This window comes from Calidris pugnax, unplaced genomic scaffold, assembly GCF_001431845.1.
Source record: "Calidris pugnax isolate Ruff unplaced genomic scaffold, ASM143184v1 scaffold54, whole genome shotgun sequence".
Taxonomy (NCBI): domain Eukaryota; kingdom Metazoa; phylum Chordata; class Aves; order Charadriiformes; family Scolopacidae; genus Calidris; species Calidris pugnax.
Genome location: NW_015090864.1, coordinates 8,416,871 through 8,429,391, shown reverse-complemented (window position 1 = coordinate 8,429,391; position 12,521 = coordinate 8,416,871). Strand labels below are relative to the sequence as shown.

Genomic DNA, 12,521 nt, shown 5'->3' with positions numbered 1-12,521 from the left:
GGATGTGCTGTGTTTAGTTTGGATGGCATCCATTCACTTGTAAAAAGCCGGGAATAGCAGAGCTTGTTAACCAGCTATAGAAAAGCCAGTGAAAGAACTTTTTTCAAAGGAAACGTATTGCTAATGAGTAACTTTGATTGTGCTAACTGTACTTCAGGGAGCTTGTTTGAAATCTGAAGAACTTGGTTGCTAGAAGTAATACAGAGAAAGTAATTCAAATTTGAATAATTAAACTAAGACTGAGGAGGTCTATTCAGCAACGTTTTGCAGTCTGAGGCTAATTTGACTTTCCACAATTTAGCGCTGGCTTCAGAATAACAAACGCTGGTACCTAATGCAGAGAGAGGAACATGCTCAGGGTTTGGTGAAATATTCCCACAGCTGACAAGGGGAGGTGATCAGTAACCAAGGAACAGATGTTGAATTTAATTATTTTTTTCAATGTGTTTCATTGTTTGGTTATCTTTGTGTTTTATGTGTGTTTTTGTTTTTTGAAGTAATGGATAAAGACATTTTACCATAAATTTTTGCAAGTGAGAAAGTAGGTAAAGGCCTAGGATGGTCATAGTAGATAGATAGTAGGGAGTTGGAATGTTCTTAATGTTTTCTGTTGTTTGTTTACAGTACACCAGGAACAGTGTAGAAATAAATAGTGAATGCACAAATGTCTACCTACTTTGAAGAAGTTTTCTGTTGTTTTCTTTTGGACTTTGATAGAATTAGAGCTGAAGAAAGTGATCCCTTGTGAGAGAAAGTTTCAATTACTCTTTATAAAGGCTTTACAAAAACGAGAGTAAAATCTAACAGCTGTGAATTTTTTCGTACTATTTAAAGTAGTCAACAGGCATTCAATTGAAAGGAAGCTCTTTGTTGTAATTTTTTAAATAATGCTAATCCTGCAAGCAGTTACATACAAAGCTTAAGCTGATGTATCAGTCGTCTGTTCTAAGTCCATGGAATGGTTCTTTTGTAAAAAGTTTGCAGGAATTAAGTAAACAGTCCACACTCTGCAACACGGTAGTTTTGAATTATTTTGAGTCTAAGCATACCTAACACTTGGACTAAAAGCAAATGATTACATATTTGATTTTTTTTAAACTCTTCTCTTGAATCATCATCTTGTGTAATATCATATGGATAAGTGTGACAGATGTAAGCAAGTCTAAATAAAATATGTTGCTGTAAATTACTTTAGGTTCACTATGAAGAAAGTAATTTTCAGGAACTTTTAAATCTTGAGCACTGTTTTTTGGTTGTTTGTTTTTTTTAAGAATCCCATTTCTAATTTAAATGCTGTTTGTCATTTTCAAACAGATCATTGGAAACTGTGTCTCAATCTTGGTGCTAAGCTCTGCGTTGCCAGTGATGTCAAGGACACTGGGTAAGTGAAATGGAAGTATAAAATATTGTAATAAAGGATGTTTAGTTGAGTTTAAGAAAAAAAACCAAACCCACGACAAAACCAAACAGCCTGTAGCTGTACCTTTCATAGGATGCATTTAATTTGCCATCACTTTCAATAGAAAGAGCATGGATGTCTGGTCACCTTTTCTGCACCAACATGAGCGGTGGAATATACATTTTATGTACATAAACTGCAGAACATACATTCTAAAAAAAAGCTAAGAATTTTCTAGAGAACATATTCTTCTAAAAAGGTAGGTCAGATGCTAAACTTCTTAAACCAGGAGATGGTGAGAATAGACATGGAGACTGCTTGTTCAGGGTAGTATAAAATAGTTCCATGTTCACTGTGAAATTAGTGCTCAGTTTTCGTGAAAAAAATACATTTGGAGATTTCAGGTATAAAGTTGGAGGTAATGTTGAGTGCAGATATCTTTAAAAATGGTTAATGACTCTTCATTTAGTAATTTTTTTTATCAGCAATGATATCAGGCTGCTTTCATTTTCCCTAAAATAATCTGCTTGTGTTCAAATATAAAAGTTTTCAAATATAACAATTTGGAATCCAGGATAGTAGAACTGAAGAAGTTCTGATTTTGTTGTTAAGAACTGGCAGTAGCATTTGAGTCGGAAAAACTATTTTAACCAGTTGGAAAGAGAAGATGTTTTGGATCTTCACTTTGTTTAATTAGGAAATCTTCAGCTTGAATTGCTGAGGTGGGATTGCAGAGCCGTTACACGTTGAAGTAGTGCAGAGTATTTGCGGCCAATGGGAATTTCATTGGGAACATCAAACAGAACAAAACAAAAATCTTCACCTCGGGCTGTACAAGTCTTAGGACAAGTTTAGGAGTTTAAGCTGAGGCCCACAGAGCAGTAACCTGTACCCAACAGTTCTGTAGCTGTTGTTCTTTTCAGCCAAAAAACTGTCAAATCAAGAGTAGTTACTGTTTTCCAGCAAACTAGACTGTATTTTCATGCTGTGTGTATCCATAGATGATGAGTTTTATTAGATCACTTCTGTAACAAACAAAACCAACACCTGTAATGCATTTTGGAGGGTTGAATCTTAAGATAGACATTCTAGAGCTTATGTTTTAAAAATCGGTAGTAAAACTTCCCAAAAATGCAAAAGAATAATTCAAGTATTTAAAGTAGTGCAATTTTAAAATATAATGGTATGATAAAGACCGAAGTAAACCAGTTCTAGCACTTAGGAGCAAGATGTTATGTTGAAAAGTTGGTGTGTTAGAATAGAATTTGAACATTAGTATTTTGTCCACTAAGTCACTGCATTCGTCACTTAAAAAAAAAATACAATAAAATCATTGTTAATGATCTGTGAGATTAACAGTTGATACTAAACAGATTCCGTGGAAGCGAGTATACATGCTGGGCGCATTGTCTCATAGGAAACAGATTAATGGTAAAACTCACTTAAAAAAAGACTAACAAATGAAATTCCTGAATAGTTTGCCATAGAGATAAATAAAAGAAGAAAAAAGATGGAACAATTAACACCCAGCTAACAAATGCCCCGTCACAGCTGTCCAAACAGGATTAATAGAGTGTATTAGAGTACAGTGAGTCATGTGGTGCTTTGCAAAAATATCAACATGTGTCGCGCTCCACGCTCCCGCCCTGTGGCACTGAATAGATGAAAAGAAATAAATATGTTAAGCAGATTCATAGTCTTTTCACTTCATTAAAAAAGCAAGTTTCTGGATTACACAGAAGAGACTAGACTTCTTCATTATGGGAAAGGTAAAAAAGCAAAAGTTATCTAATACTGACCCTTTTCAAGTTTTAAAAATGGAAATATGAGAAATTTTCTGTGTGTTTCATAGGTGTTTCATAGCATTCTCATAAGATACAGAGATTTTGGATGTCTCTAACATGTCCTTCTTTTAGAACTCCAGGAAAGTTTTTATTAAACTAAGTTAACTCACCTTTCCAGAATGTTTTAGCCTTGTAACAGTCCTCCTTGGACAAACTTTCCCGCCAGCGCCATACGCCAACCACTGTGAAACAAATTGGGAACAAAGCACTTAATAGCCAGGAATAGGGAAACAAACAGCATTGAGTTTTCTAATGTACAAACATATTTTTAGAATTCTTCCCTTGATTATAATAAAGTAAATAGTGACTTAAAACTTCTTTGTATGTATAGTATAAAAACAGAGTATTTCTTTTTTTTTTTACTCCTGAACAATTCTTTAATATCTGATTTGGTAAACTGTCACCAGTTTTATTGGCTATATGTTTGTGTTCAGTAGTGATGTAGCTTTCTGTTCAGTTACTGAGTAATCTTTCAAATTGCAGTCTTGGGAACTTTTTTTGTGGGCCAAGTAGAATTTTCTGTAAGAAAGTCAGCAAAAGCTTTTTAACCTTTTTCTCCCACAAACTTAAAATCTGACACAGTATCATTTTGGTTTTTTTTTCTGATGAGCAGTGATTTTTTAATTTATTTTTAAGAGGAAAATGAATGTAACTTGTGGACAAGATTTTTCTCCACCTGCTCTAACAGAAGTGTCAGGCTTCATTTTGAGTTTGTCCCCATAAGGCTTGCTCTGTGCCAGCTATTCTTCTGCATCCCTTTGTGGCACGGAGTATTTCTTCCTTTTCCAGAGAACTCTTTACTCCGCGCTCTCGCTGTTTGTTTTATTTCCTTTAAAGGTCTGGAAGCCCATGCGTTGGGACTTGACTTTCTCAATTTCCTTGTAGCTCTGCAGTCCGACCAAAACACTCTCTGCTGCTTTGAAAATATCCTTAAGGACACTGTCTGTTTGGCTTCAAGTGTGAAAGCAGCTCTGTGGTTATTGTCCTTCTCATGTTTGCTGGTTGATTCAGGCAGCTGGTTTCTTCTTGTGTTACCAACTTCTGTGCTTCGTTGGTATCTCTCCCTGCCTCTCTTGCTGTTTTGATCAGCTTCAGTAATTTTTTTCCTTTTTTTTACTTTATCCTTTGAAAATTCTCATTTTCTTTGTTTTGGCATGTTATTCTTAGACGCTACATTAGATTTCCCTATTTTTTTTAACTTTAATTGACTGATTCTAAGCGTGTGTACCTTTTAACACTGTGGCAGCTGGCTGTGAGTCTTGGCTGTCAAGGTACAATGAGATTCCCAAGTGCCAGGTTTACCCTTGAAAGGAAGGAAACTGGCCCTTAAGTCTGTTCTGTCGCTCCTCATTCATTCTCACTGTTGAAGTCACAGTTCGTAAAAGCCCCCAAAACCTTTTAGAATAAGATGATAGAAAACTTGCTTCAGTGGCCTGGGGTGTGCTGTGAAGGAGACCTGTCAGCGCTGTCTTTCAGCCAAACTCTTTCCCCCAGTGGAAACACTCTGTGGCTGCAGTGATGGGTAGGGCTGGGACAAAAAACTGCTGCTGGAAAGATGTGTGAAACTTCCGTTTGAAAAGCAGAGGCTCTGAAAAAAACCACTTACAAAAGCTTAATGTTTGCTGTAAGTTGTTGTGGCTCTCGTGGAAAGGCTTTCTGCTACCTGTTTTTTTGAATAGAGAAGCCATGGTGCGTTTCATCCTTTTCCAGAATAGATAAGGATTTTGTAGAAAATGAGATTTCAAGCAGCTTTCATACCAATACTGATGTTTTTCCTCCTTATATTTATTGAAAGTATACAAGCAGAATTCTCATCTAGAAAAGACGATTTACTTCAGCTCATGTTATTCAACCATTTTACTAGGAAACTTGTGTCTTACAGTTTGAGTAGTCCATGAAGGGGAAAAAGACCTTTAGAATATACAAGCAGAATTCTCATCTAGAAAAGACAGTTTACTTCAGCTCATTTTATTCAACCATTTTACTAGGAAACTTAAGAAACATTTTGATAACTGTGTCTTACAGTTTTAGAGTAGTCCATGAAGGGGAAAAAGACCTCGGGATCATCTTGTGTCTTTAACCATGTGTCTTATAGTGTGTTGTCTGAAAGAATATTGCTTCCATACATAAAAAGAATGAAATTTTTGTGTTTCTTAAATGTAATCAAGGTTTTTGATGTAAATCTTAACTGCAACTTTAATTTAGAACTCCAGGAAAGTTTTTATTAAACTAAGTTAACTCACCTTTCCAGAATGTTTTAGCCTTGTAACAGTCCTCCTTGGACAAACTTTCCCGCCAGCGCCATACGCCAACCACTGTGAAACAAATTGGGAACAAAGCACTTAATAACCAGGAATAGGGAAACAAACAGCATTGAGTTTTCTAATGTACAAACATATTTTTAGAATTCTTCCCTTGATTATAATAAAGTAAATAGTGACTTAAAACTTCTTTGTATGTATAGTATAAAAACAGAGTATTTCTTTTTTTTTTTACTCCTGAACAATTCTTTAATATCTGATTTGGTAAACTGTCACCAGTTTTATTGGCTATATGTTTGTGTTCAGTAGTGATGTAGCTTTCTGTTCAGTTACTGAGTAATCTTTCAAATTGCAGTCTTGGGAACTTTTTTTGTGGGCCAAGTAGAATTTTCTGTAAGAAAGTCAGCAAAAGCTTTTTAACCTTTTTCTCCCACAAACTTAAAATCTGACACAGTATCATTTTGGTTTTTTTTTCTGATGAGCAGTGATTTTTTAATTTATTTTTAAGAGGAAAATGAATGTAACTTGTGGACAAGATTTTTCTCCACCTGCTCTAACAGAAGTGTCAGGCTTCATTTTGAGTTTGTCCCCATAAGGCTTGCTCTGTGCCAGCTATTCTTCTGCATCCCTTTGTGGCACGGAGTATTTCTTCCTTTTCCAGAGAACTCTTTACTCCGCGCTCTCGCTGTTTGTTTTATTTCCTTTAAAGGTCTGGAAGCCCATGCGTTGGGACTTGACTTTCTCAATTTCCTTGTAGCTCTGCAGTCCGACCAAAACACTCTCTGCTGCTTTGAAAATATCCTTAAGGACACTGTCTGTTTGGCTTCAAGTGTGAAAGCAGCTCTGTGGTTATTGTCCTTCTCATGTTTGCTGGTTGATTCAGGCAGCTGGTTTCTTCTTGTGTTACCAACTTCTGTGCTTCGTTGGTATCTCTCCCTGCCTCTCTTGCTGTTTTGATCAGCTTCAGTAATTTTTTTCCTTTTTTTTACTTTATCCTTTGAAAATTCTCATTTTCTTTGTTTTGGCATGTTATTCTTAGACGCTACATTAGATTTCCCTATTTTTTTTAACTTTAATTGACTGATTCTAAGCGTGTGTACCTTTTAACACTGTGGCAGCTGGCTGTGAGTCTTGGCTGTCAAGGTACAATGAGATTCCCAAGTGCCAGGTTTACCCTTGAAAGGAAGGAAACTGGCCCTTAAGTCTGTTCTGTCGCTCCTCATTCATTCTCACTGTTGAAGTCACAGTTCGTAAAAGCCCCCAAAACCTTTTAGAATAAGATGATAGAAAACTTGCTTCAGTGGCCTGGGGTGTGCTGTGAAGGAGACCTGTCAGCGCTGTCTTTCAGCCAAACTCTTTCCCCCAGTGGAAACACTCTGTGGCTGCAGTGATGGGTAGGGCTGGGACAAAAAACTGCTGCTGGAAAGATGTGTGAAACTTCCGTTTGAAAAGCAGAGGCTCTGAAAAAAACCACTTACAAAAGCTTAATGTTTGCTGTAAGTTGTTGTGGCTCTCGTGGAAAGGCTTTCTGCTACCTGTTTTTTTGAATAGAGAAGCCATGGTGCGTTTCATCCTTTTCCAGAATAGATAAGGATTTTGTAGAAAATGAGATTTCAAGCAGCTTTCATACCAATACTGATGTTTTTCCTCCTTATATTTATTGAAAGTATACAAGCAGAATTCTCATCTAGAAAAGACAGTTTACTTCAGCTCATTTTATTCAACCATTTTACTAGGAAACTTAAGAAACATTTTGATAACTGTGTCTTACAGTTTTAGAGTAGTCCATGAAGGGGAAAAAGACCTCGGGATCATCTTGTGTCTTTAACCATGTGTCTTATAGTGTGTTGTCTGAAAGAATATTGCTTCCATACGTAAAAAGTAAAAGAATGAAATTTTTGTGTTTCTTAAATGTAATCAAGGTTTTTCATGTAAATCTTAAATGCAGGAATCACCAGATTTGATCTTCTTGGAGACTTCGGAAGGTTTAACTGGCTGGGAAACTTCTATATCGTATTATCCTACAACTTGCTCTTCGCCATCGTGACGACGTTGTGTCTGGTCAGAAAGTTCACTTCCGCCGTGCGAGAAGAGCTCCTGAAGGCATTGGGTAAGAGAGCACTGACAGTTCCGTTGGTGCTTCAACCTTCCCTTTCTCCAGCCTTGAGACCTTGATGTGCTGCTGCTGAAGTTCTTACAACTCACAGAAACCTTTTCTTGGTGGAAGTTTCTGTGAGTTGAGGCGAGAAGGCATCACTTTGTGTTACTTTGTTCTGGAGAATTGAGAGTGAAGGTACAATGTTAATCATGATACGTCCGTGTCCTTACTGACCCACCGCTAGATTTTCAACCTTTAGAGAGCAGAGAAACACTCCCATTGCTCAGCAGTGATTCCAAAATAAAACTTCAACTTCTGTGTGGGTTGGCCTTTTTTTTTTTTCAAAATAAAACTTCAACTTCTGTGTGGGTTGCCCCTTTTTTTTGTTTGTTTAAAGCAATTTATTAATTCCCTAAAAATAGTTTAGAAGAAGTCTTAGCTGCTTTGTTGTGATGCTTTTTTTTGTTTTTGAGCACCACGTGGTCAGAAAACGTTTGTACAGAACATGCAGGATCCTAGTAAGTGGCTGAGTAAAACCTACACTTGATATAATCAAGATTTTAATCAAATTGTTCACTCATGTTTCTTAGCCATAGAAGAAAGGCTTGAAACATATTTGATACTAAGAGGATAAAATGTATGTATTTAGTAATTGAGTTGTTACTACATCTTATCTTTCCTGATTAAGGAAGCTCCTACCTATTTAGAACCCTAGAGTAGTACTTGCCTAAATTGAGGGGACTAATGGGGACACTTCAGTGTTTACAGTTTTAGCCATAGAAGAAAGGCTTGAAACATATTTGATACTAAGAGGATAAAATGTATGTATTTAGTAATTGAGTTGTTACTACATCTTATCTTTCCTGATTAAGGAAGCTCCTACCTATTTAGAACCCTAGAGTAGTACTTGCCTAACTTGAGGGGACTAATGGGGACACTTCAGTGTTTACAGCTGCGGATTCAGGTTGTGGTGTTGGTTACTGCTGATCAGTGCCTGCCAGGGGTGTGACCGTGGTAAACAAAGTCCAAGCACTTCCTGAAGTGGACTCTGCTGGTGGAGATTACGTTAAAATCAGACCGATTTTAATCAAATAGGGAAGTACAAAATGACTGATAGTGTAGGATTACGATGAGCTATTCTGTGATTTTTAATGTTGAGTTTTGAAGCTCCGGGGAACAGATGAGTGCAGGGGGTGTAAATCTGTCGATTTTTATGCTGAAAATATTTTCAGAGAAGTTCCATTGTTGATTGAGGCAGATGATGCAAGTCTGATGGAGTAGACATTCTCCCCCAGCTTTTTGTTAAGGTCATTTTATGAGAAGATCTTGATTCATCTCTTTAACTTGACTTGCATAATCCTTTTTTTATTTTTTTTTGCAAGTGTTTTGACTGTAAAGGTATTACTTTTCATAACGTAATGGTTGTTGCAGAGCTCTGAAGGAAATAAATTAACACCAGTCTGCATGGGCTCATAGCAACAGGTCTGGTAAAACTAAAGTTTCTGTTTCAAGGCAAATGATGTAAAAATTTATCTTGCTAATTCATGGCACTTTACTGTATTAAACACATAGAGTTTAATAAAAAATTCTATATGTTGAAAGCAGATTAACAAACTTCAAAATGCAGGTGTAGTCACTGGATGGCATCATTCTAGCGGATTTTTTAGGGAGGTTTTTTTTTCCTTTTGCCATCACATATTGTCTGATTTTTGTGTAAATATTGTGATTAAAATGGAGAAGCAAAGTTAATTGGTAAAAGGTTTGCATTTGACACAAAAAGGGAGTTAGAAATCTTGAAGAGCAGAGGTTCCTGACACAACCTGGGTTTGTTTTCAACACCAGCGTCTGTCAAACTGGTGGAAATATTGTGATTAAAATGGAGAAGCAAAGTTAATTGGTAAAAGGTTTGCATTTGACACAAAAAGGGAGTTAGAAATCTTGAAGAGCAGAGGTTCCTGACACAACCTGGGTTTGTTTGCAACACCAGTGTCTGTTGATCTCTTTAACTTGACTTGCATAATCCTTTTTAAAATTTTATTTATTTTGCAAGCGTTTTGACTGTAAAGGTATTACTTTCCATAACGTAACGGCTGTTGCAGAGCTCTGAAGGAAATAAATTAACACCAGTCTGCATGGGCTCATAGCAACAGGTCTGGTAAAACTAAAGTTTCTGTTTCAAGGCAAATGATGTAAAAATTTATCTTGCTAATTCATGGCACTTTACTGTATTAAACACATAGAGTTTAATAAAAAATTCTATATGTTGACATAGCAACAGGTCTGGTAAAACTAAAGTTTGTCTCAAGGCAAATGATGTTAAAATTTATCTTGATAATTCATGGCAACTTTACTGTATTAAACATATAGAATTTAATAAATTCTATATGTTGTAAGCAGATTAACAAACTTCAAAATGCAGGTGTAGTCACTGGATGGCATCATTCTAGCGGATTTTTTAGGGAGGTTTTTTTTTCCTTTTGCCATCACATATTGTCTGATTTTTGTGTAAATATTGTGATTAAAATGGAGAAGCAAAGTTAATTGGTAAAAGGTTTGCATTTGACACAAAAAGGGAGTTAGAAATCTTGAAGAGCAGAGGTTCCTGACACAACCTGGGTTTGTTTGCAACACCAGTGTCTGTTGAAACTCCCAAGAATGGTAACCAAAGCTTGTGTGCTCATTTCTGCCCCATTTTTGTAGGTTGACAGAGTAAAGGATTGTGGGTCTTCCTTGGTTCTTAACATCTAAGTGTGTGATGGTGAAGTCAGGCTGCTCTCACTCCAACATTCATCCTTTGTCATGGGCATTTCTCACTTAAAATGCAACTGAGGGAATTTCACAGTATTAACTCTGTAAGCAGATTAACAAACTTCAAAATGCAGGTGTAGTCACTGGATGGCATCATTCTAGCGGATTTTTTAGGGAGGTTTTTTTTTCCTTTTGCCATCACATATTGTCTGATTTTTGTGTAAATATTGTGATTAAAATGGAGAAGCAAAGTTAATTGGTAAAAGGTTTGCATTTGACACAAAAAGGGAGTTAGAAATCTTGAAGAGCAGAGGTTCCTGACACAACCTGGGTTTGTTTGCAACACCAGTGTCTGTTGAAACTCCCAAGAATGGTAACCAAAGCTTGTGTGCTCATTTCTGCCCCATTTTTGTAGGTTGACAGAGTAAAGGATTGTGGGTCTTCCTTGGTTCTTAACATCTAAGTGTGTGATGGTGAAGTCAGGCTGCTCTCACTCCAACATTCATCCTTTGTCATGGGCATTTCTCACTTAAAATGCAACTGAGGGAATTTCACAGTATTAACTCTGAGCCAGAACTGAATGTCAGTTCGGGCCTTCAGCAAACGGGAAGGCCTGGATCACAAAGTAGAATTTGGTTTGTATGGATTCTTTTGAATACCTGTGTGTGAGAGACGGGGGGAGTCTCAGTTTTTCTGTATTTATTAAACATATAGAATTTAATAAATTCTATATGTTGTAAGCAGATTAACAAACTTCAAAATGCAGGTGTAGTCACTGGATGGCATCATTCTAGCGGATTTTTTAGGGAGGTTTTTTTTTCCTTTTGCCATTGCATATTGTCTGATTTTTGTGTAAATATTGTGATCAAAATGGAGAAACAAAGTTAATTGGTAAAAAGGTTTGCATTTGGCACAAAAAGGGAGTTAGAAATCTTGAAGAGCAGAGGTTCCTGACACAACCTGGGTTTGTTTGCAACACCAGTGTCTGTTGAAACTCCCAAGAATGGTAACCAAAGCTTGTGTGCTCATTTCTGCCCCATTTTTGTAGGTTGACAGAGTAAAGGATTGTGGGTCTTCCTTGGTTCTTAACATCTAAGTGTGTGATGGTGAAGTCAGGCTGCTCTCACTCCAACATTCATCCTTTGTCATGGGCATTTCTCACTTAAAATGCAACTGAGGGAATTTCACAGTATTAACTCTGAGCCAGAACTGAATGTCAGTTCGGGCCTTCAGCAAACGGGAAGGCCTGGATCACAAAGTAGAATTTGGTTTGTGTGGGTTTTTTTTGAATACCTGTGTGTGTGAGACAGGGGGGAGTCTCAGTTTTTCTGTATCGCTTAATGTTTTGCAGGATTAGATAAACTTCATCTGTCGAACAATCCAAGAGACTCGGAGACAAAGCCGTCTGCAAACGGGCATCAGAAAACACTGTGATTAACAATCACCTCCAATCAACAGAGCTGAGAACATCAACCTCATGGCATTCCTGTCATCTCGTTTTTATAATGATTTTTATTTGTTGATAATTTGGGTCCAACCTTGTCTCATTTTTTGATGCTGTGTGCTTCGGAGGAAGTTAGGTATATCCCATTGTTCTCTTTCCAGTGAACTTTTGGTCTGCTTGTTTGTTTCCCAGTGTGTTCATGCAGGAGGTGCCTTGAAGCCTGGAAGCTGAGGAGAATAATGCATTCCTTTTTATTTGTTGACGGTCTCACATCTTCAGATCTACACCTGCTCCCGTTTGAACGCACAGTACCTCCTGTGTCACAGCCACAGCGACACACAACAACTTTGGGACTTGGTTAAAAAAAAAGATACACTTGAAGCCCTATATGACCCTTACTGGAAACGTAAACTACCTGGAGTAGGTGTCCTTGGTGGTAGATAACCAGTTCCACGGGGACTGTGTTAAAAATGGCAGTAACAGGTAGAGATGAGAGCTGGCTCCGTGCTGGAGGCAGCGGGCTGTTGGCAGCGCGATGGCACGAGGCGTTGGCGGAAGCCGGTGTTTTCAGTGTCCTGTTCTCAGCCACAACCACCAGGCTGCGTGACTGGCAGCCAGACAGTGTCTTACTGAATAGAGCAAAGTACAAGATGAAGATTAACTTCAGTGTTAAATCTGAGCCTCGTATGCTTTGTAAAAAGCTGTGTAGACCCCCCCGTCACAGCTC

General features: G+C 37.4%; 1 protein-coding gene across 2 annotated transcripts in view; it reads left to right on the top strand.

The window, feature by feature from the left end:
- Positions 1–12,265, top strand: part of LMBR1 (limb development membrane protein 1) — a 71,078-nt gene extending 58,813 nt beyond the window's left edge. For both annotated transcript variants that reach the window (XM_014945012.1, XM_014945013.1), the window contains 3 exons: positions 1,315–1,381; positions 7,453–7,614; positions 11,702–12,265. In XM_014945012.1, coding sequence (XP_014800498.1) covers positions 1,315–1,381; positions 7,453–7,614; positions 11,702–11,784 — 312 coding nt within the window. In that variant the 3' untranslated portion in view covers positions 11,785–12,265. The remainder of the gene's footprint in view (positions 1–1,314; positions 1,382–7,452; positions 7,615–11,701) is intronic.
- Positions 12,266–12,521: the final 256 nt, after the last annotated feature.